The sequence below is a fragment of the Nilaparvata lugens genome, chromosome 10, assembly GCF_014356525.2.
Source record: "Nilaparvata lugens isolate BPH chromosome 10, ASM1435652v1, whole genome shotgun sequence".
Taxonomy (NCBI): domain Eukaryota; kingdom Metazoa; phylum Arthropoda; class Insecta; order Hemiptera; family Delphacidae; genus Nilaparvata; species Nilaparvata lugens.
The window spans coordinates 14,167,239-14,191,294 of NC_052513.1; the positions used below are offsets into that span (position 1 = coordinate 14,167,239).

The 24,056-nt window shown below is 34.7% G+C and overlaps 3 protein-coding genes across 3 annotated transcripts; 2 read left to right on the plus strand and 1 right to left on the minus strand.

Moving 5' to 3' along the window:
- Window positions 1–885: 885 nt before the first annotated feature.
- Window positions 886–1,651, minus strand: LOC111061928 (protein mago nashi). Its single transcript, XM_022349621.2, is given in 2 exon segments — window positions 886–1,471; window positions 1,473–1,651. Coding segments are annotated over 2 exon segments (444 nt in total). The 5' UTR covers window positions 1,515–1,651; the 3' UTR covers window positions 886–1,069.
- A 259-nt stretch (window positions 1,652–1,910) lies between these two features.
- LOC111051998 (endoplasmic reticulum membrane-associated RNA degradation protein) lies at window positions 1,911–14,852 on the plus strand. Its single transcript, XM_039436376.1, has 11 exons — window positions 1,911–2,142; window positions 4,647–4,813; window positions 5,424–5,656; window positions 5,998–6,090; window positions 6,399–6,557; window positions 7,654–7,835; window positions 9,223–9,368; window positions 10,788–10,984; window positions 12,206–12,477; window positions 13,322–13,573; window positions 14,677–14,852. The coding sequence occupies exons 1-11, from the start codon at window positions 2,111–2,113 to the stop codon at window positions 14,831–14,833; spliced, it is 1,890 nt and encodes a 629-aa protein (XP_039292310.1). The 5' UTR covers window positions 1,911–2,110; the 3' UTR covers window positions 14,834–14,852.
- A 7-nt stretch (window positions 14,853–14,859) lies between these two features.
- LOC111052083 (protein prenyltransferase alpha subunit repeat-containing protein 1) lies at window positions 14,860–22,428 on the plus strand. Its single transcript, XM_039436377.1, has 4 exons — window positions 14,860–15,626; window positions 16,091–16,251; window positions 18,314–18,526; window positions 20,827–22,428. The coding sequence occupies exons 1-4, from the start codon at window positions 15,547–15,549 to the stop codon at window positions 21,573–21,575; spliced, it is 1,203 nt and encodes a 400-aa protein (XP_039292311.1). The 5' UTR covers window positions 14,860–15,546; the 3' UTR covers window positions 21,576–22,428.
- The last annotated feature ends 1,628 nt before the right edge of the window (window positions 22,429–24,056 follow it).

Consider the following 24,056-nt stretch of genomic DNA (forward strand, 5'->3'; position numbering starts at 1 on the left):
ATGCGTATCAAGAGATGTTGAACACTTACTAAAAACTCCAGGACACTGTCCGGTCTAGTAAGGTAATATCGCCACCGCTGTATTCCTACTTTTCTCTGCTCTATAAATCCCTCCAAGTCATAAATTCTTTTAATTCGAATATAGTATAGTGGCTGGCCTTACCAAGAGATACCGCACCGCGCTTCATTTCTCTACAGAGGCTGTAATTTTTTTTTCTATATCACAAGTTGGTAGTCAGGGGCTACTTGTAATATATAAATAGAAATAAAAATCTCAGTACCCTCAGAAACAACCAATAAATATCTCATTATATCTTGAATCTTTGAATTATTTCATCACAACATTTGAAAATGGCATGAATGTTGAAACATGTTGTGATAAAATAATTTAAAAAGGGTACTGAGATTTTATTTCTATTTACACAAGTTGTTTTTTTTTTATTTCATAACCACATCTTATTGTCTAAATAATTTTATGATGATACTGTACCAAAATTTCTAGAATAGTCAATCTAATTGAATTTGGAGTCCAATGCAACCCGGTCTCAAGTTCATTTGTAGTCATTGAAATATTTTTAAAAAGTACACGTTATCGTAGAGAATATATCATAAGATACCATGCATCTCTACGATGCTAAGGATAATCTCAGAAATTATTGATTATCTCATAAACACAATGAAATATCACAATGGTAGGCTAATTGCCAAAATGAATTATTGAACCTTACCAATTATAAATTATGTAACTAATGTAGTAGACTTAATAAATTGCCACAGTTATTGTTAAATTATGTTTTTACTGGCAATGTAGGGTTCCTTTAACTAATTTTCTTCAAGACCTGATAAAGCCTAGATCAAACCTAAATAAAGAACTTTATAAATGCAATTATAAGTTACAAATCATACGTTTATTGACAAAATCAAATTACATAAAAATTGAAAATTAATGTAATGTCCAGAATATGAAAGATTGTTTTAAAAATTGGAATAAGAGTTTCTTACTTCCGCGTACATTTTACTGTAGGCTAGTTCAAGTGATAAAAATGCAACTTACGGCAAACACAATTGAATTAGATTGGCTTGATCTTGAAATGAAGTCCAATCAGAGAGAACACTAGACATTTCAAATCTTGTACTAGGTAGTAAAAGCACCTCAGTCCTTCAGGATCGTTGGAATTGTTAACTTCAGCCAAAGAGCCGGTCTTGGAAGTCGTGAACGAAATGTGCTCATCGCCGATCAAAATTTCCAGTTCTTGTCTACCAACACGATCTGGTTGTGGCCAAAGTGAGTCATCTTCCTGCATTATTTCGGAGTCGTGGATAATTCTTTTTAATTCATCCATCACACAGTTGTGAACGTAGGCTTCTTTTCTGATCATTGTGTCATTCTTGTAGTTGGAGTTATTAGCGTACCTCAACTTGCCGTCCGGACGAAATTCAAATTCCAAAAATTCGTGACCAAACTTCCCCTTTATGTCCAACGTAGTAGCGTATGTAAAAATCGGTGGATGACATGATGAAGACTATTTCAATTGAATTCCAGAACTCACAAAATATTAAACAATAATAATAACTGAAGCGTCTCCACACAAACGCCTAACCAAACATTCACTCTTCTTCCATTTCCCGTTCCCCTTTTTGCTTTGCAATTGAAAATTATTACCAACTTAATGATACTTTAACATGTGATTTTTTTTGTAAATAGATGAAAAATTGAAAGAATATTTATAAATGAAGAATCAGTCAAATATCAAATAAAATTTAATTCATATTTTTAACATTAGAAATTTATTATAGGTTACTGGATAAATAATGACAATTGACAAATAATTCAGTTGACTATTCAGTCAGCTGTTCAATTTCAAGTTTTCAACAGCTGCGAAGTGTGAGCTCGAGCTGCAAACTGTGATTGAGGTTAGGTTTTATGTTATGAATAACCTCAAAACAGTATCTTTTAATATTATCAAACCTATTAAATTTTACATTTAATATAAATATATTATTATTTCCTCCAATAACCAGCGTTCTTGACAAATGTGTTGTCAATTTCCATCACAAGAAACAATAGTTATTCACAAGTATTATCCAGACAGAAAATAAAGCTACTTGTAATGGCTAAAAGTCGATCCACATTGGTTAAAAGGTACTCTATACTTGTTATGGAATTTCATGTTATAATAACCTATAAAATTGTCTAAAATAGTAATTTATCCACTAAAAATATTCACCAGACATCCTGACTTTTAAAAAAAGTTTTGTTATATCAAAACCAATATTTTCTAAATTCCTCCAAAAAATCAAATTGTTCTAGCGCAAGTTAGTAGTTAGTAGTATCAGAGTATGTTGAAGAACATACATTTCAACATATACGACATGCTCATGGAGGAAATCACCTGCCGTGAAAAATAATGACGACTCCCCAGCCTTCAGACTGTCAGGAGGACAAATACAAGTAACAAGGATTTCAATTCAAACTATTCAGTAAACTGAAGTTTATTTTGGTTCTGAAGTGAGACAAGTATATTATACCAATACCTAAGTCTTGAGTTGAATGCTGGTGTTCAACCTCTTCAAAACCTTTGGAAGCTTATTGAAGATCCGCAAGGCCAACGCATGAAACGCATCATGGGTCTTTGGCAAACGTCAGTATGGTATGAAACATCTATAAGACCTTGACATCTAGTGCTCTTACCATCGAAGTCACTCCTTAAATATTGTAATATGACTGTAAATGCTCATCACACCTGTAGACTGGAAGAGAGGTCTACAATCATCTAGATAGCCTCCAAAGGTAATACGGACTGCCCTCTTTTACAACCTGAAAGCATTTACTCATGCAGAAGCTTGGCCCCACAGTAACATTCCATTACTCAGGATGCTTTGGAAAAGAGCAAGGTACACTTCCAGCAAGTAGAGCCTGCTCACCAAGTGTTTCACCATCCTATGCAAACAAGTGACTCCTGACAGCCCTCAATATGTCACTTCCAGGTAAGCTTAGGATCGATGGTGAATCCAAGAAGAGACACACTGTAAATGCTGTTGGCCTGATTGTGACTCAGGCCAATTGAAACCATTTCTTTGTGTCTTTTCCACATTCAGTAGCTACTTATTTGCTTCCAACCACCCTCCAGCAGCATCAAACAATTCATTAGCCCACTGCTGCCTCTGGGTCAGATTTGGGCCAAAATAAATCAATGTGACATACTTGAGTGTCCCACCCTCAATATCAAAGTCTTTATACCTAAATCTGCATCCTTCACCCATAATATGGGATCGATGGCGTCAAAAACATAAAATACAATACACAAAATAAAAACATACATAAGGCATGTTTAGCAAGACAGTATTTCCGACAAATCATCACTCATATATTCACTAACACTGTAGTACGCCTTGCTTTTCAAGTGCTTAGATACAATTCTCTTGAACGCTCTTAAATCCAACTGTTTTACTCCTGTTGTAGGCAGCCTATTGAAGTATCGCAATGCCGAACTCCTGAAGCACACCTGTGATCTCTGAAGGCGTACTCTGGGAATATCAATCAGCTCTCGATATCTGGTGTTATGTGCATGCACATCAGTCCGAGTCAACATATACTGCTGGTTCCTCTTGACATACATTAGACAGAGAAGTAGGAAGTGGCAGATCACTGTTAGAATACCAAGTTTAACAAAAAAGGGCTTGCAGTGTGCGCGATAATCGCTTGCGGTGATGATTCGGGCAGCCCGTTTTTGCAGCTTCAGTATGTCCACAACCTTTGCTGAATGACCCCACATGTGTAGGCCATAGGAAACGTGACAGTGGAAGAGCGCGTGATACACCATGACTAAATAGGCCTCAGTCACATGACCCGTCAGCTTCAGCAGCAGAAAATAAATTCTGGACAGTCTTGTGGTCACATGCTGAATATGGCTGGCCCAGATGAGTTTATTGTCCAGAACAAAACCCAGCAGCTTGACAGGGTCTTGATCACCAGGAAGGTTTCTTGACAAGCTGCAGATGACATGTTGGGTCTTGTTTGCATTCAACTGGAATCGGTTTGCCGATTGATTCCAATAAAAAATAATACAGGTCCCAAAACCATACCCAGCGGGACACCATTATTTATAGGCACAGCCCTCGATTTGCTCCTCCAATAGATATGACCTGCTATCGATCCTTAAGACTTGAAGGCCTGAATAACAGCACCACCTACACTATATCGCTCAATCTAATCTTACCAATCACAGTTTCATGGGATACGCAGTCGAACGCTCCACTCAAGTCACATAGTGTCAGAGTCAGGCAGTTGGTTCCATCAAACGCTTCTTGGATCCCTCTGTCATTTCAGAAACCGCTATCACAGTCGACTTATTCTTCCTGAAACTATGATGCAGAACTGAGAAAAGCTTATTAGTCTCAAAGAACTCCATCAGCTATATCTTCATCACTGTCTCAAATATATTGGCAAAAACTGGAATTACATATATATGTCTGTAGCTATAGCCTTGTCAATGATATTAATTTCCAATCTTACTCTATAACATGCTGGTGAGGATATCATGAGTTTTACAGGACTAATGGAGTTAAGTTCTAAAACTAACTTTAATTGGAGTTTTCTAACACTAACTTTAATAAATTGGAGTTGTCTTCTTCTTTCTATTGCAGGACTCGGCAAGAGGAAGTTGAACACCCGCCCACATATTTGTCAAACTATGTGCATAACATACTTGTTGATTTGCCCAAAAACGTTTCAACGTGTGGTTATGAAAACACGTTGACTGATGAAGCACTCTTCAACTGGACTGAGATCAAAAATATTCTGCGCTTACCTGGTTTGTTGAATAATTATCAAGTCTATTTTAATCTCTATATTATAATATATTCTTTCTTGAAGAAAAATACTGAAGCAGTAATTTATTACTCAATTTCTAAACGACAGTTTGGGTTGCCAATTTGTTCATTTCTTTTTTATTTATTTATTTTTTGCTGAGGATGATTTCCTTATGAGCTCTAGGCTTGTGCGTGGGTAATGAGACAGATGGTGATGAGATTTGAGTGAACCTACAGCTTTAATTGGGTTTCGAACCACCGTTAAACGATTTTAAAGTTATAAATGGTATTTAGATGAGTGGTTACCCTCACAACGTAAGTAGCATGCGCATCGAGCTTAACTTATATTTTTGATAGTTTATCACCACGACCACGAGACCAAATCATTTCCTTTCCGGTTGGCATGACTAATATTGGAATCAATTGAATGTTGAATCCATAATGTACAATTGATGCTCTCTCTCTCTCTCTCTCTCTCTCTCTCTCTCTCTCTCTCTCTCTCTCTCTCTCTCTCTCTCTCTCTCTCTCTCTCTCTCTCTACCATCAGATTTCCTATTCAATCCTTATTCAAATTTTCCAACCTCTATTACTCAAGGCTTCCATTATTTTCAGATGACTTGGTCATTTTCGACCAACCTCTAGAATGGTTCAAGGACAAACTCGTTTTAATTTGGGGAATAATCCATGCAGCTGGTAAAACATTTATGAAAATTACTCCAGAAAAAAGGGCTAAACTTCTCAGTTGTCTTCCAAAAATTTCTGATCCCTCAGTTGATAGGAGCCCTGCCGCTCGGCTTGAAACAACATTAATAGTAACAGCAGCGTTTGAGAGATTTCTTGGGAATGTAAGTATTACATTTTAATAACCAATATCAAATACTCTGTCAAAATAAACATTAAGAGTAGAAAACCCGGTTAGGTCACATCAAGAAATAAAAAATAATAATAGAATGAAAATCATTATAATTATCACAATTATATTATAAAATAATGGAAGTGATTAAAGCAAACTTCCTAGTGGAAAAATCACAATCTCTTTAGCTTTCAACAGTTGCTTATGCAGTATATGCACATTATCGAGGAATAACAGTCTCCGTTTCATGAAAGAATATTAATTTTACAAATTATGATTACGGTACCTAGCGTGTGCATTGATAAATAATATAGAAAATATTGTATTTTCCAGGTCTATCAATCATATTGCTCTCGGCCAGTACCCTTCCTTTTGAGAGATCTCCTAGCAACTGATGAAATTTCTGAAGTTTTCGGCAGTATTCCTGTAAGTGAAAATTCTCTTTTCTAGCCTTGTCAACAGAGTTTTTATTATTCTTATCTAAAACTATAACTCCGTTTCTACTGTTGAGAAGTGAAAAAATATTAACAATATTCGCACTATTTGGTATTGGTCCCAATGCGTATCAACAACTAAAAGAAGCTATATTTCCATTAACAATAACAGTTTTTCCTTGTAAGAATTTTTCTCGTATATTTTATTATATTATTTGATACATATAATTGTATAGATTTGAATATTATTATATTGATACAAAAAGTATTATTCATTGCTTGTAATTTATTTTTTTGCAGGTTACTTTCTCCCAGTTTCTTGCAGGCTGTGTGTCAGGATTAAATGTCCGCAATATATCCTGGCATGGATTTTTCTCTGAAAATGAGCTACATATCAACCTTGTGTCTTGTTTGATAATCCTTTTTGCATCTATGGCTGATATTACGAATTCCAAACAAGTAGGTGCATCTACATTTTTCGAGTTGAATAATAAATAATACAGATGAAAAATATTGATATCTATCTAAAAAATTATGTCTAGAAACTTTTCATTGCGAATTGAGGAAAATCATTGAAATTCTTATTTTAGAAGCAAACGTTTTGCAGCAAAAAAGTCATAAGTATTAGTTGTAGTAGTGGTAACTATTTTTCCAGAAATATGAATAAATTATTGCAATCTTTAAGAGCCGGTTTCCGAGCTCGGGATTTGGCTAAGTTCTAGCCTTAAATCAGCTGGAGATAGAAAATTGGCTTTCCAAAACGGGGCGTAGTCGTAGTCATTGTCAAAGTCACGTTTGAATTAAATTTAAAAAAACTGGAAAATTAAACACAAAATGAAATAAAGAGAAAATAGTGTTAAGTTTCAGCTATTTTGAATTATTTAGAAATGTTTAATTTCGTCAAGGAAAAACGTTTTCAATTATAGAAATGAGAAAATAAAAACTGCGACTACTGTTATAAAAACTGCGACTACGCCCCGCTTTGGAAAGCTAATTTTCTGACTACAGCTGTTTAAAGTCTAGAACTTAGCTAAATCCCGAGCTCGGAAACCGGCCCCAAGTATTCAAGACTGTATAAACATTATTGTATCAATTCTTAAAGCCGCAGACGAATCAGAACTCAAATATTCTATTTCCAAAGGTTCTCAACAAACAGGATGAAATATCATACAAACATTAAGAACAAATGAAATAAAATTGATTATTATCATTAGTTTTTAATGTAATGATGTAGGCTATTGCCAAGAATGTAAATTTCATAGCAAAGCTGGACTCAATAAAATCGTTTTTATCAAAGATTATTATCATTAGTTTTTAATGTAATGATGTAGGCTATTGCCAAGAATGTAAATTTCATAGCAAAGCTGGACTCAATAAAATCGTTTTTATCAAATAGAATATATGAACCAACTACTGTACTTATTTTATGAATGATAACCAACAATCATTTGTTCATCAATAATTTTCTGACTAACATATTTTGTACCGTAATTCTTCAATACACAGAAATTCATCGATATATATTTTTTACGTATATGTCGTTATTCTTCCACAGCTCAACAATCACCAAAGACCACCTGTTAATCTGATTGCTAGAAGTGGAATTCTCCTCAATTTCTTCCCCGATCTCAGAGAGAAAGAAAATGAAACTATTGAATATCTTGATAGATCGAAACTTGTGAATCCAGTTCAAAGGATTTACTGGGAGAGAATCCTACAAAGCTTCAAAAGCGAGAGGTTTGTAATTTTTATCTCAAATATAGATTTTAGTGATATTTTTCAATTCTTAGACTTCAATATCTTTTATTGCGGATAGAATCTTTTATTTGATTCCAGTCATCATTTTGTATGTTGCAAAAGTGCATTCTTCAAATTTATTGCATAGATAAAAAACATGGAATAAATTGTTAAATCCAATTATTTATTGAAATAACAGGAAACTATTTCATGTTGATTCAAAAGCATAAATTTCTAGTAGACTCATTCACCTACAACTTGTTCTCTAGTGAATGATAATGGTATCGTATATTTGAATCAAAACGTTATTTCTTTCTTTTTTAACCTTCCAGCAGTCGCGCTGTTGTAGAAAGTACAACAGTGTCAGTTTTTTTGCTGCACAAAACTATTGAATGGGGTGGTGTCAGTGAATGAGTCACCTATGCATTCCAAAACTTTCTCCCCATCACTCCACTGAGTTGCAGTATCAACCGAGCAATGGTTCAGTCTTCAGGTGCCATTTAGTCGCGATAGTCGCATTGTGCATAAGATAGGGAAAGACTGTTACGGGGACTGTAAATGAACCAATAACACAGAATTGATGGATTTGCTTGGTGTACCTTATTGGGCTATGAAATGGTAATCATCCAAATGTTCATATGCGTAAAATAATCCAAGAAGATGGAAACCCCCCCCCCTTTCTAGAGTAACATCCCATTCAGGTCCATCTGTAGATTTAACCATTTTCTCTCTTCACATTGCAGGGGTTAGATCAATTATAGGTGCAATTAATTTTATTTCAACAATAATTATTAATATACGATCAAAAAATATTCCAATAGAAAAGTTATTAATTATACAATTGATAAATATGTTTTGACAGTAAACAGAGAACATAACACTTGGAAAATTGGATGTTGTAAAATGTACAACAGCTCGTGTGATTGAGTAGGGCTCAACTACTGGAAGGTTAAATATATGTACACTATAAAAACTCTTCTTCTCCTTCAGCATAAACTATTTACTGTCAACGATGATGTATAGTTTTCCACTTTCAGGACGAAAGATGATTATTTTATATTGATGTTATATACTTGTATATTTCATAGATGAATGCATATTAAAATTTCTATTAAATATGTTGATGTTGCCTATTGAAATTGATTCTGTTTAATGGCAATAAAATATTCCTATTCTAACTCCGGTATGATTTTTTCATTCTTTCAGCTTCTCACTTCTTTATGAGCTTCTATATTGTTCTAAAATAGTTAAACTTATTTAAAAATCATTTGGAGTCCAATGCAACAGGTCCCAAGTTCATATCTTCTGTTTTTATTGTGATATTTTAGAAAATGTGCACAATTGAGTACGATTCATGAACAATTGATCAACATATTTTTTTCTTCAGATATGGCGAGTGTCTAGTTATGATGTTGCCTCAATTGGAGCAGTCTTTACGCACATACTTCTGTCCCTCGAATTTACTGTGTGCTCAGCCATCTGAATTCTATGTGACACTGGACCAAATCATATCCGTGGTACCTTCAGCTATTGGTGAGCATTCTTTCAATTTCCTGTTGAAAAGACTGGTACAGACAAGGCTCTTTGTCTTATTTCTCAACATAATATGGTCAGTCAAAACGTAACCACTAAAGAGCTGTATTTAATTGAACGGATGGTTATCACTTATCATTTTAAAAGGCTCATGTGTATCGAAATTATCATTACTTCTTCTCTTTTTGATATCCCATCTTTCCACTTGTTGAAGCTGTTTTTGAAATTAAAATCTTTTTGCTGAAAATGCTATTACTGTGTTTTTAGGTCTTTCGACTCTCATCTGATACTTGAAAATGTAACACAGAATACAAATCGAAATGTATTTTGTAAAAGAATTTCTTTATATTATTTCTACAAGACTATTGTTTTACTGACTGTTTTACTGATAGTTTTACTGACCTAGCGAAGTGAGGTCTATGATTCAAGTAGACGGTTTTGCATTTCTCTTTATGTCTATAATGTTTTTATGTTTGTTTATATGTCCGCATTTACGGCGAAACGCGGTAATAAATCTTCATGAAATTTGACAGGTATGTTCTTTTTTAAATTGCGCGTCGACGTATATACAAGGTTTTTGGAAATTTTGCATTTATAGGATAATATAAAAGGAAAAGGAGCCTCCTTTATACTCCAATATTAGAGTAAAAATCAGACTATAGAATTATTCTTCATAAATTAGCTGTCGAGTGGACTATAAATTGCATGCAATGGCGCATGCAATTCAATATCTCAATGTAACTTATTGAAAACACAGCTGTTGTGTGGACTATTAATCGCATGCAGTGAGGAATGCAATTAATAACTTGAAGTAGCATAGTATTTTCTCCCGACTTTTCTCTGCTTTCAACTCGGTAAGCTTTTGATTATAGTAGCATAGCTTTTTACATCAAACTATTAGTATTGTCGAAACAACAACCCAAACAGCAATTAGTCGTTTATACACCGATATCTCGCTGACACGACAGGACAGGACAGAATTTACTCTGATGGACAGTATTAGAGGAGAGGAGACTGTGGTTCATAACTGCGCGAGGTCTACTGTTCACAGAAATACTAGTTAATCACTAATACTAATTTGTAAAAGTCGTCTATCTAGTGCCTTGGATCTAGATCAACTGCATGCCGATACATTAAAGCTACATCAAGCTCGTTCGACAAAGCTAGAACAACACACATTTATTAGTATTGTGTTCAAAAATTATTAATTTTGATTTCCATCTTATCATCTATATAGTAAGATTCACTTAAAATTTTCAGCATTCCTAATATGTAGCATCATTGCTTCCCATTCAACGAATGCTGACAGTTTAAAGTGAATCCCACCATAAAACAATTATTTGACCATAAGACTATACACCATTTTGATTGTAGAATAAATATTATTCGATTTCTTTCAAATTCATTTTTGTCTTGCAGATGATGAATCCTGCACTGTGTCTGATGTTCTTGGTGAAAACCTACTGGAGATGCTGCGGGATGCATTTGTTTACATGGATGGCCCTAGAATTAGGGATAAAATCAGTCATGGAGAAGTAGATTTACAAGATATTAACCATGCCCTTTGCAACCATGTTTTGTCCATGGCCCTTGGTGTTATGATGGTTCTGTCTCAGGTAAAGTCTTATTTCAAAATAAGTGATCAAATCGAATCGATTTATTCCTCTTTATAATTAATACACATTACAAAAATATATATAATGCATTATAGGAAATTTTCTTCACATGGGCTATGATGCCTGTGTGCGAAGAAGAGTCCGATGTGAGTCTACTCTTCTTATAAAAGTGAATACAGAAATCAGTGAAATCAAATTTTCAGAAATGTGTCAATAAACATCTTTAATTCTATACTAAAAGAGGTTTGATAAATCAGCTTTTCCATTAATCGATTTCAAAGCTATGATGAGAGATACACTGATGATGGGTGGGTTGTTGGAAGAAGTGATAACGCGCCGGTCTAATAATCAAGAGAACCCGAGTTCAAATCTCGACCGGGGCAAAAGCTTTTGACCACAGCACAATCACATAGACGGCCACCCCGTCTTTCGGAGGAGACGATAAACCTAATAAGTAGTCGTCATCTCTCATCATCATCTCTCTCACTCATTACCCCCCACAAGCCTATGAGATTATGTGAGCTTCACCCTCAGTATTAGCTATGATATTACTGATGTTAGACTGGGTGAATTATAAAATATATCTACAATATGTAGTAAAAACTATCTATAACAAAGCTCCTTCATCTATTAGACTAATAAAATGTTTGCTATGATTTTTCCAATTTCATTTATGTGACCTACCGTTTGTGGTGTCATATTAGACAATAACATAACAAATCTCGTATTATTCTGTGTTTTTAGAATAAAATAGAGCAGTACGACTTCTTTAATTGATAACTTGGTAAAAATTGGAAAGTTTTCAGACGAGTCGGTAGGGCAGGAAGCTCTCCGATTGGCTGATTGGGTTGGTGTTCGGGGATCAGCTGATAATCAGTCAATCGAAGAGCTTCTGTCCTGCCGTCTAAAAAACGCTTCGTTTGGCTTGGCCCTAATAGTCTTCAACTCTATTCTTCCAATCAACAACGAATCATCAATGTTTTTACTGTGAACCCATGAATTAAATTATTATGCTTCCAATTCCTGTTATGCTTTCAGGATTGATGCCTGACATATTTTTAAAAACTGGATACTTGTAAACTGACCATTCCTACTGTAAACTTGTTCCATTTAATGACAGATAAAGCTCTTGCATGCTTTTCAAGCTGGAACTCTTTCATTGTCCAATTCTAATTCATGTATTTAGTTTCACAGAATCAGATTTTTATAATATTATTTCAGGAGGAAGGTGTCATTGAACAATGCCTATTAGAAACGTATCTATCCCGAGCTCATCCTTCATCCTGCCTTCGACGAGTGATGGATACAGGTTTAGTATGTCTCCTGAATTGGCCAGATCTGGAATCGACTGGAATTATTGAAAGCAGTGATGTATTATCACTCAGATATACAGTTTACGATTTGTTCGACATCCAGCATTGTTCAAGTTTGCGAGACGTATTGAAACAAATGCAAGATTTCGTCAACAAAGACTATTTTCTTAGATTGCATAGGTAAGTACGGTATGTAATCACCAGCAGTTCTATAAAAATTTACTGTAACTTCTTTGCATGACAATCAGTTTGTAGCTGTGTGAGGATGTCCACTAACGACAGGACAAGTTTGTCGATCATGTGTCATGTTCGTCATGTGTGTTCACACATGTTCGTCATACATGCTGCGTCAACAGCAAAAGACTTGGAACAACATTTTTGGAGGTTAGGTTTTTGTATCTTCGATTTTCGTTTATTTTTTCTTCGCTTCTCTATTTGAGGTTGAAATCATTAATATATCATTATAATTTGTAGTTTTCCAGTGGTTTATCTTGTTAGAAACTGCTTTCGTTCCAAGATTTTTGCTGATGACACAACATAATATATGACAAACATGTGTAGCCTATTAACACATGTTCAAACACACTACTTGTTCTGTGGTTAGGGGCACATCAATTTTCTTCTATAGTATTTTGAAGTATTCATGAATCGGGTTGAAAAAAGTTGATAATATACTGAATTTATTCTATTTTCATAGGCTTAGGGCTAAGTCTGTCGATGAACCTCTATCACCATAAGATCTTCAAGATAGATTGGTATAAAATAATATAATATCAACCCTCTTACCACTGCACCGTACACACATTATTTCTTTGAGAATTTTCTCATCGACTCATTTCGTGGAAAATTGAGGTCATTTCTGTCTGGTATCAAGTCTGTTGAATTTGTCCTCAAAGTATTGCTATTCCGAGGAATGATTATTGAGTTTGTAATAGACTTGAAAGATTTAAATTATTTTTCAACTTGTCTAATAATTACAGCATATCCAAACATTGATATAATATATTTTCATTACTATTTACAGACTAAACCTGGATACAAGCGCCGTGTCACAGGCAAGGAAGTTAGTAAGCTATTTTCAGGCAATAAGTGAGAGAATTACGGAGGCTTATCACTTTGGAAAAGATCGCTGTGATACGCGACCAAGGCACCGTAAAACTTATGAAAGAATGATTGCAATTCTACCTCAACTTCGAACAACTCTTTTCGCTATTTTGGCAACGCTGGTATTTGTTCTAACACAACCTGCTGTTTTTTCATCCGATCACCATAAAAGGTAATCTTAGAAAGAAAAATAAAAATCTTAGTACGGTACCCAAGATTTTTATTTTTCTTTCTATTTCTATAAAAGTAGCCCTATACAGAAAAGAGATAAATAAAAGGTAATCTTAGTATGTCATAGAGTTTGAAACTGATGTAGTTCGATGCTTGCGGAGGGAACGTGTTTCACTATCTATGTAGGCTCCATGAGAAAAAATGTAAAACAAAAGTATTTCGGGTCGATAATTTTTGTCAATTTCACTGTACCACCAAGTCATTCATTCATTATTATTGCTTCTTCTTCTTCTTTGGCTACGCCTTATCCCAATCATATGGGTCGGCATTTCCCTCCTTCAGCCGTCTCCTCCACAAAATTCTCCTCGTCCAGCGCCTCCCCATGTCTTCAACCCCTATCTCGCAGATCAGCCTCCACTCTGTCTCTCCACCTCCTCCTTGGCCTTCCCCGCCCTCTCCTGCCATCCAGATCCAAATCCTGCACCCTCCGTCCCACATAATCCTCCTCACATGTCCAGACCACCTCATCCTGGCCTCCTGCATCTTCCTACCATATGGTCCCACCCCAACTGTCCCACCCTAATCACCTCGTTATTTGATTCATACATTCATTCATTAATATTGCTTACTTTTTAAAATTAAAATAGATTTATTTTTTATATTTATTTTTTTTATGAAGATAATATTTTATTAAATTAAAATATTTAGCAATTGAATAGTTAGCAATATGATGACGCTTCAAAAATAGATTGAAGTAGGCCAACTGCTTGGGAGAGAATACTGCAAAACATTCAATTTTATTGAAGATATTGAAAAATTAAATTATAAAGTAACTTACTAAATATCATCATCATCAATTGTGTACCCTCACATGCTCAACTTAATAAGCCTACTTATTAAGTAAGCCTTGATATGTCTACTTATTAAATAAATAACTTATGTAATAAGTTGTTTGGAATAAAGATTTTTTATTTTCCAAGCAATTATTGATATAGGCCGTCTTCTTTGTGTTATGAAATCATTTTATTACTTCAATTATCACATTATATTATCATTTTTCTTAATTAGTAATAATAACTAACAAAGAATTTAATTTTATTTCAGGCTATTAAAATCTGGAATAAAGTTCGTTGAGAATGTGTTGTCTCTTTGCCACAAAGAGAAAAATCGTTGGCTTGAAATCGAACAACTGACCAACAACATATCAAGCCAGTATTCTTATTACATCAACAAAAATATTGAATTGGTCAAAAAATTATAGAATGCCTGCAACAGTATAGGTACTGTTATAAATTAGAGAAAATTTAGTCCTTGAACGGAATAATACAAAAGATACGTTAATTAAACCATATAAAATATAATTAAAAACCAGCAAAGAAAACAAGGGAAGAAAGAAAAATCTTCAAGATAAAGATAATATACAAGAGCAGAAAAATTGTGGAAAATTACTACTGGAACTATAAATGATAATGTCCTATTATATGAGGAATATTATATTTTTTATGAAGTATTTCATCAATTAATTGAATATAATTAATCCATTAATTATTGAATGATACACAATTAAACATTGAAGTAATAATTGGGGGAGGACTAACTGGCACAGCTCAAAACTGTTAACTTAATCCCCCAGATTTTTATACCTTTTTTTACAGAAAGAAGCTTATAATTTTCATTTTAAACATTTCATTTTCTTCTAAATGATAAAATATATAAACTCACAGAATGTTTGTCTCTGCTTTATTTAAAAAAAAAATAAATACCGTACAGTATTTCTGCCAATTTTTAAGATGATTTTGAAAATGCCGCCAATTCAAATAATGGCAGTAAGCGATGAATGACAGCTATCTTTCTAGAAGGCATTGGATTTCGGTAGGCTTTGTTTACGCCCGTGATAGAAATGACGTTTCTAATCTTTTGAGATTAATTTATTATATTACTAATTGATAATCAGTGTAATTTGCTTTAGTTGAAATGCAAGAAGAAAATATATTTCCTGCTGCGGAGAGAATAATTTCCGATATTAATTCTGCCTTCAAAAAGGATCCAAAGTTGTAAGTGAATTTAGGTTATAATTCTAGGTTACTTGTTTTTATTAATAAAATTCTACAGATATTTGTTATTTTCATTAATTTAAGTAAGTTTTAAATTTTTTATTTGATTTAGAATAGTTTTTTCTTTCTGGGTTCTTTAATGCCCGTGCTTATTTAGTAATGTTAGGTGTATTGAAAAGAAAGTTTATCAGATTTGTATCATTTTTTAAGTTATACATTGAATAATGTTTTTAATTGATAACATTTCATTGTAACTGAACCATTAATTAATTGTCAATTGGTTAATTCAAGACAAAATAAAGTGAGTAAATTACAATCAATCCTCATCTTTGATAAAGCCAATATCTTTCAGTACGTCACTAGTTTAAAAACAGCAGACATATGCAACAAAAATAGTACTATCATCACATTATACAACACCTTTTCTAATTGGAAAGTACAATTCTTTCTTTCATATTTTACAGAAAGGAGTTCGACATTGTTGCCGTAACGCTGAATGAAAATAAATCGCCAGTCGTTGTTGAAAACCATTGTCTTGGACTGGAGTCGTGGTGTGTGAAACATGTCTATTGTCACGCCTATAGTCGAGTCATGGAGATACGACAACAGAAACGTCGGAAAGAAGGTACATAACAAAATCTCTATAACTCAACCCTGTGTTCTCATTAGGTACAATGCAACACAACTGATCACCTAATAGCACAAAACAAAGCTTAGCATAGAATAGCATTTCGAAACAATTTGTTATTTTTTATTTTAAGTCAAGTCCATAAGGTGGCATAAGACACACAGGGATACGTCAGATACAAAAGCAAGTAGGCCAACCTACTTTGACCTACTTCTCAAAAAGATACAAACAAAAATAAGCAAACGAAGAACAAATATATGCGCCACCAAGCTGCTGTCCAACATGAAAAACTCACTTGTGAGTACAAAGGCACAGAATAGATACAGAATGGAAATTGTCAATCAAAACGCCTATCCAACCAATGCTTTTTACATGGCACAAATACTAGACACGTCACGTGACCTTAGGAAGTTCCAATCCTGGTCTTTTGATTGGCTCGCGGCAGTGAACGAGATCAATTGATCTGGATCATTAAAGTGATCCGAAACTCCCATCAATACTATTTCAATGCGGAACTTCCTAACAAGATGGCGGATTTTTGTGCCAGAGTAATAGCCGAGTTTCCATACTGTATGTATACTGTGACAAAGGTTCATCCAATAATAAGCATTTCAAGACCTAACAATGAAGCTTGTTGTAGAGCCTGACAGACAGATGGGCAAAGCACGATACTGCACGAGTCCTGCTCAGTCTTTGGTAGGGCTCATCCAGTCTTTGCCTCCCTTTGGTCTCTTATGGGTGAATTTTCTGCCTGGTTACAAGCTCCACCTCATTTGCGTGTGTTCTGCAAAGAGTTTTAAATATATAGAGGGAGAAGACTGTGAGGATCTTCTCTCTCACAAAGAGGGGACAACAGTGGGCAAGTCGCTCAGCACCACGAAGGATCCTCTGGGCCCTCTTCTGAATGAGCAACACTCACAACACGTCTGTGGCTCCACCCCAAACCGTGAGGCCATACAAATCTATGAAAAAAAAACAGAAATAGCAGATCTAAAGTTAGGATGCAGAAACGCAGGATGTCACAATAAAACACAGTCATCTCAACAATTAATTTTAATGACTTCAAACATTTTATTAATACATTATTTTTCTAAATATGTTCTAAAAGTGGTGAAATTTTAAGATAAGGAATACCATTCTTTCAATTTGAAGGTATTTTTCGAATAAGGAGGCAATAATCAGATAAGAAAATTTAATCCCTTTTGTAATTCAATTACAACTTAGCTGTGCTTCACACAACTGAGGTTAATCGGTTTCTCTTGAAAATGACTAATAATTATTTATGATTATATTAAAATATACAATATGATTATTTAATCCTAATATTCATTCTTGAATACCTTACTAAGCTGAAAGTATATTTTAGACTAGTGTTTTCCTGCTAATAATTATCATTTTGTACAAAATGAAACTTCAGTAGCTTCTTATAGATTCCAGATTTGTAAACTCTTAATATATTTACAATCAAAAAAACATAATCTCTTGAAAAAAATAATCTTATAGTTTTTGCAAGTTAATGTTATTCTCTTGTTACATAATCTCAATACAAGATTAATCTACCCCATTCAGTGTGCTGCTAATGTAAACTGATGTGAAATGGAAAGTTAGCATTTTAAAACATGCTAGCCTTTCAAGATGGAAGAATTCAAAATGTGTCTCTTATACTCACTTGATTCTTAAAGTACTAGAAGGACTCGAAACGTTAAGCCCATTCAGGTTTTGCTCTCATCTAAACTAGTGTGAAATGGAGTTAGCCTTCAATAACTGTTATCCTGTGGAGATAGAAGAACTCAAAATGGGTATGTGATATTTACTTGATTATTGATACTAAGGTACTAGAAGTTCGAATCCTTCTAAACGATTTATCGAAACTAATGTAAAATAGAGTTTAACTACTTTTAGCCTGTGAGATGAAATAATTCAAAATGTGTCTCTGATGCTCACTTATTTGATACTTCTACTAGAAGAACTCTTATAGAAAATGTGTATCTGATACTTACTTTCTTGATACCAGTACTTGAAGTAATAGAATAACTCAAAATGTGACTGTGCTCTCCAGACCCGGAACGAATCGAAAATCTGCTGACAGTGGCACTTCTCATCAACCCGGACGTGTCCAGCATGTGGAACATGCGTCGGGAGCTTGTGATGACGTCACACTTGGATGCAAACGGTGAACTACTTTTCTCGAGTGTGGTGCTCTCGCGTAAGCCCAAATCCGGCGATGTCTTCGCCTACCGACGCTGGCTCATCAATAACGTTCTCATGAAAGGTACGTACAGTCCGGGTCCTGTAGCTTTGCCTATTGGCGGAGGACCACTAGAGTACAATACTACCCTTCAAAAACATCAAACATTTTTGAAAATGTATCTTTCCATAAGCAACAGATACTCTTTTCTATCTTCTCAAATGCAGCGTGTTGCATCCGAAAAGATACACTAGGAGTTTTAATGTATCTTTCCATAAGCAACAGATCCTATTTTGTATCTTCTCTAAAGCAACGTGTTGCATCCGAAAAGATACACAAGGAGCTTTAATGTAAATTTCCATAAGCAACAGATGCTCTTTTGTATTTTCTCAAAAGGAACGTGTTGCATCCGAAAAGATACACAAGGAACTTGAATGTATCTTTCCATAAGCAACAGATGCTCTTTTGTATCTTTCCATAAGCAACAGACCCTCTTTTGTATCTTCTCAAATGCAACGTGTTGCATCCCAAAAGATACACAAGATGTTACGTCCTTTTAACACAACATAGTCTATCAGCTGACATTCGTTCAACATGCTCTTTCCATTGCTGGTGATACGTTGCAACTCTCTCATTCATGAAGAATCTCTGTGTGAGCTTCCTTCAAGAAAGCTCTGTAGGGAGCTTCCTCCATCTAGGGATCTAAGATCTCTGAAGCCTAATGTTTTTGCAAAACCGTGATTATTACCCCGCGAACCATACCTTTCTCATATGCCGTTTCAAAGCTACGGAACGCGTACTGTACCTTTAGTAGGATTCTGTTTGAATTTGCAACATTCCTGTAAATAACAAGGGAAGGTCCCATTCAACCTTACGTTTATTACAGTATATCCAACAAAATCATGGGCTGCAAAATTTAACACTCTTTTTTTCTGAGGGTGATGCCCACAAGAGCTTTAGGCTTGTGTGTAAGTAATGAAACAAAATGTTTTACCCATTCAGATTCCCCTCCTATCTAAAAAGTGTGAAATAGAGTTAGCCTTTAACAACTGTTAGCCTGTTGAAGTAGATTAATTCAAAATGAGTCTCTGATATTTACTTGATACTTGAAGTACTAGAAGAACCTCAAAACATTTAGCCTATTCAAGGATAAGAGATAATTTATTGGATCTACCGTTTTAGGTGATTTCCAAACCACGGGAAGCGATTTTTCAACTCATGATTCATATTCAGAGGAGTTGGCTCAAGTGTTCACCCTTCCAAAAAGATTAGCAGGCTCATGATTTATAATGTATGTTGGTGTAACCATAGTTAAAGGTAGCATAAGAAGATATCCCACAGTATAGGTCCTTTATGTTCCAAATTTCAAGCCGACTACTGCCTTATATTACTGTTTTGGCCGGGTGAGAGTGTAAGAACGGCTCAGTATGAGAGACTACCAGCGTCACATAGTTTCACGAAAAATCTGGTGTGGCGCACTCACACAACTTTCCTTGCCGTTATGAAAATTGATCACCTGTGGGTAGTGTACACGCGCATCTCAAGTCTACTATTCAAAGATTTGAGCTAGCTGGTGACAGGACAATAACGCTGGAGACACACGAGGTCTGCTATCTCTTCATAGTGAATGATCTAATAGAATCTACAGTTGCCAACAGTTTGCAATAAAATAATCACATTTTCTCGAATTTCAAGCTTATTTTCAATTTTAGGTGAAAATGTTACTAAACATTAATTGTAGAGATTTTCATTCTCAATCTTTTCCATTTGAATTTTTTTGTTTGAATTTTATCTGAAGCCTGATAATTGGGAATCTAAAATCAAACTTTGCATAGATGGGGCGGAGCTCCTGGAATTTTTACAGATATGGGACTTGTGGCAGTTGATAGAGCTTATCAATGACCATTTTAGGTATGAATTTGATCAAAATCATTGGCGCCGTTTCCGAGAAAATCGCGAAAAACCCTGTTTGTGACAACATTTTTGCTATTTTAGCCGCCATCTTGAATTGCATTTGATTGAAATTGTTCGTGTCGGATCCTTATATTGTAAGGACCTTAAGTTCCAAATTTCAAGTCCAAAAAACACTTTTTTGGACTCAGGGGACCTTGAAAAGTAAAGAAATTTAGAAATTGGGGTACCTTAATTTTTTTCGGAAAGCAATACTTTCCTTACCTATGGTAATAGGGCAAGGAAAGTAAAAGAACTACTTGGACTATCGGCTTGAGTTAACAGTGAAATTTGGAACATAAACGCCCTATGACATATTTTTATGCTATTCTCTATGGTGTAACATTCATTGTCACTCAATCTCCTATGTGAAGTGTAATATTATCAACAACAATTTTCCTCGGAGCAATTAGAATAACGCGTCAATGTTGCAGACTGCCCGTCAAACTACAGTTACCTGACGGATGAGCTACACATTAGTATGCTGGCGGCCGAGAGGTACTCGAACAACTACCACGCCTGGAACCATCGCAAGTGGTGTTTGGGACAACTGTTGGCAACACTGGACACCGATTCGTCAGCTGATCTGCTCAGCAGCGAGTGGTCCATGTCTCGCACCTGGATAGCAACGCACGTCTCCGACTACAGCGGATTCCAGTACCGGCAGCAAGTATTGTCAAAGATCTTGGACATTTGTGTGAAGAGATATCAAAAGGACTCCGAGAAAGTGTTGAGGTTGTTCTTCAGACCAAACGAAAACGGCGACGCTGAAAATAACTGTGATTCTATCCTAGATTCGTTGGACGCCACCTCAAAATCTGTACTCGCTTTTTTAAGCTCAGAACTGTTCTTCAACTCTGAGCTAATATTGTTGTTTCCCGGTCATGAAGCGATCTGGTGTCACCGGAGGTTTGTTTTGTACACCTTCCACAAACGGTTCCTTAGTAGCTCTAATAATTCCTTGCGCCGTGTGTATTGTAGGGAAGACGGCTCTCCGCTCGAGAAAGAGTTGAAAACTGAGGCGGTTGCTATGGAAACGTCACAAGCTGAAACCTTGTTGAGGACATTGGTGAGTTTGGAGAGGACTTTGTGTCTCAGGTGTAGAGATGACAGTCAACAGAGTAAAGCGGCGTCAAGGCATAGGGTGTGGATGGAAAGGGTTTTGAAAATTAAGTTCTCCTAATTGTTAGAAACTATTACAAACGATTAATTGATTGAGATTAAATAATCTCAATTGACTTGTAATTGTCATAAATACTTGTCTGCAGTGACATTCACTTCCAACTATCAGCATTTCATATAAGTAACATCAAGCCCTCCCATTCAAACACTGTTGTCAGTTTGAAATGAATCCTACTGTGAAGTGAATACCAGAGGCTTAATTTGGTTGTTGACTTCAAGAAATTTATTTGCTGTAAAACTTGACAAAAGAAAGCAATAAGCATTGTCAACAATAATGCATATTCAAAAACATAATGATACAACTTGTGTTGTAGATTACATTGTGAAATAATGACAACATATGTAATAGATTACATAGTGAAATAATGCTATAATATTTCAGGTCTTGACTTGAAATAATGACAACTTATGTTGTAGATTACATTATGAGATAATGCTATAATATTTCAGGTCTTGACTTGTTGACTCAAGCAAATAAAATATTGGAAAAGAGACGTTCACTACTCTACAATACAGAGTAGACATTCACTAAATTTTAAACTAGACAATATACTGTCTTTATAATAGTATATACTGTCTCAAGACAGTACTGTCTTTAATAGTAACTACATTCCTCTAGAAGTTGATTATTGTGTAACATCGAAAACTAGTAATGTAAAAGTAGTTGTGACAAATTCAAGTATTTCTATTATGGATATCTTCCACTATATCAGCGTTGTTTCTAAAAGAAACATTAAGGGTCGGTTTCCGAGCTCGGGATTTGGCTAATTCCTAGACTTAAAACAGCTGGAGTCAGAAAATTGGCTTTCCGAAACGGGGCGTAGTCGCAGTCATTGTCATAGTCACGTTTGGATTAAATTTCAAAACTAGACAATTAAACACAAAATTAAATAAAGAGAAAATAGTGTAAAGTTTCAGCTATTTTGAATTATTTAGAAATGTTTAATTTTGTCAAGGAAAAACGTTTCAAATTACAGAAATAAGAAAATAAAAACTGCGACTACTGTTATAAAAACTGCGACTACACCCCGTTTTGGATAGCTAATTTTCTGACTCCAGCTGTTTAAAGTCTAGGACTTGACCAAATCCCGAGCTCGGAAACCGGCCCTTGTGACTCCTGGTTTACAATTAGACATTTCAGATTGCATGCTGATCTAAACTTGAACAGTGTAATGGGATCTAGTATTTATGTTCCATAGGAAATTATACTACTGTATTTAACTGGGTTTAGTTGGTTATCTACCATTGATTGTAGTTTAGTAACCATATAATGGTGTATAAGTATGTAGAATGGTGTGTTGGAATGTTGGTGAAAATGTCAAGTCAAAAGTAAAATTTCTAATTATTGTGACTGTTTGAAAACTCCTTCGTGAAAGATAGGTACTGCTCTACTTAATCATCTAAAATTCTTCATGATTGTGTAATCTATGTAACTATTATACATAGTATATCTTCTAAAAAGTGTTGCTCCAATTGTATACCAAGCTGTTCAGAAGTTGGGAGGTACAAAAACTGTCATTTTCTTCTGCAGGAACTATGCGTTTTTGTCTATGAGGAACTTGTTTTTGATTTAACAGAATCTGATTGAACATTTAAAATAATCGCTATCTTGGAATAGAATGTTAAGTTATTGTGAATTTAAAAATATTTTATCTTCTAATGGACTTATTCAGCGTTGTTTCTAAAAGAAACGTTTAGTGACTCCTGGTTTTTACAATAAGACATTTTAGATTGCATGCTGATCTACACTTGACAGTGTAATGAAAATTGATTGAGTAAAGCAATTATTCATAAGAGTATGCTCGCAAAATTTTGAGTACAATGTTGATTCATTAACTAGATATGATGTTATCTTTTTAAACACAGCACTGTGAATGACGGGAAAATCAATTAGAAAATAACTTTCTCTCATAGGTCAGTTTCTGTTTGTTCTAATTTTTAGAATATGTTGGAAGCACTGATTCTAGTAACACACTAATTTTCTATTTTTTTTAAGCATTGATAGAATTTAAACAGTGCTCAAATTACGACGATCGTGATATATGGATCAATTTTACCTACATATTGTACATATTATATTCAATATGTGTAAGCAGCTAATAATATAGAATGCATAATTTGACTCATGCAGCTTCAAACGCCTTGTATTTAAAATATGCAATAAAATATTAAAGTAGCTCCAAATAGTTTGTAATAAGTATGTTGTAATAGATGGTACTCGTTTAAAATCAAAAAGTTTCAATAATGTAGTTTTATGAGTACGGTAACATACTAAATTGTTATTTAAGTTCGCAATAATATAAACACAATCCTATTGAAACTATGATAATAGTTTATCATTAGAGTATAATCATAGAATTTTTGTAACATTAGTAACTCACGTTAGTTGACAAATCAAGCCTGGTTTACTCAATGAATCTGTGTAAATCAGGCTTTAAAACTTGATCTAGCTTTACTGTTCTCAATAGCTTAAAAGATTAAA

Excerpts from the sequence above, each read along its gene's own strand:
- LOC111051998 (XM_039436376.1), top strand. The coding sequence starts at position 2,111 with ATGGCTAAAAGTCGATCCACATTGGTTAAAAG. Across the intron at positions 2,143-4,646 it reads CGATCCACATTGGTTAAAAG|GACTCGGCAAGAGGAAGTTG; the intron begins GTACTCTATACT and ends TTTCTATTGCAG. Across the intron at positions 6,091-6,398 it reads AAGTTTTCGGCAGTATTCCT|GTTACTTTCTCCCAGTTTCT; the intron begins GTAAGTGAAAAT and ends ATTTTTTTGCAG.
- LOC111052083 (XM_039436377.1), top strand. The coding sequence starts at position 15,547 with ATGCAAGAAGAAAATATATTTCCTGCTGCGGAGAGAATAATTTCCGAT. Across the intron at positions 16,252-18,313 it reads ACAGAAACGTCGGAAAGAAG|ACCCGGAACGAATCGAAAAT; the intron begins GTACATAACAAA and ends TGTGCTCTCCAG. Across the intron at positions 18,527-20,826 it reads CAATAACGTTCTCATGAAAG|ACTGCCCGTCAAACTACAGT; the intron begins GTACGTACAGTC and ends TCAATGTTGCAG.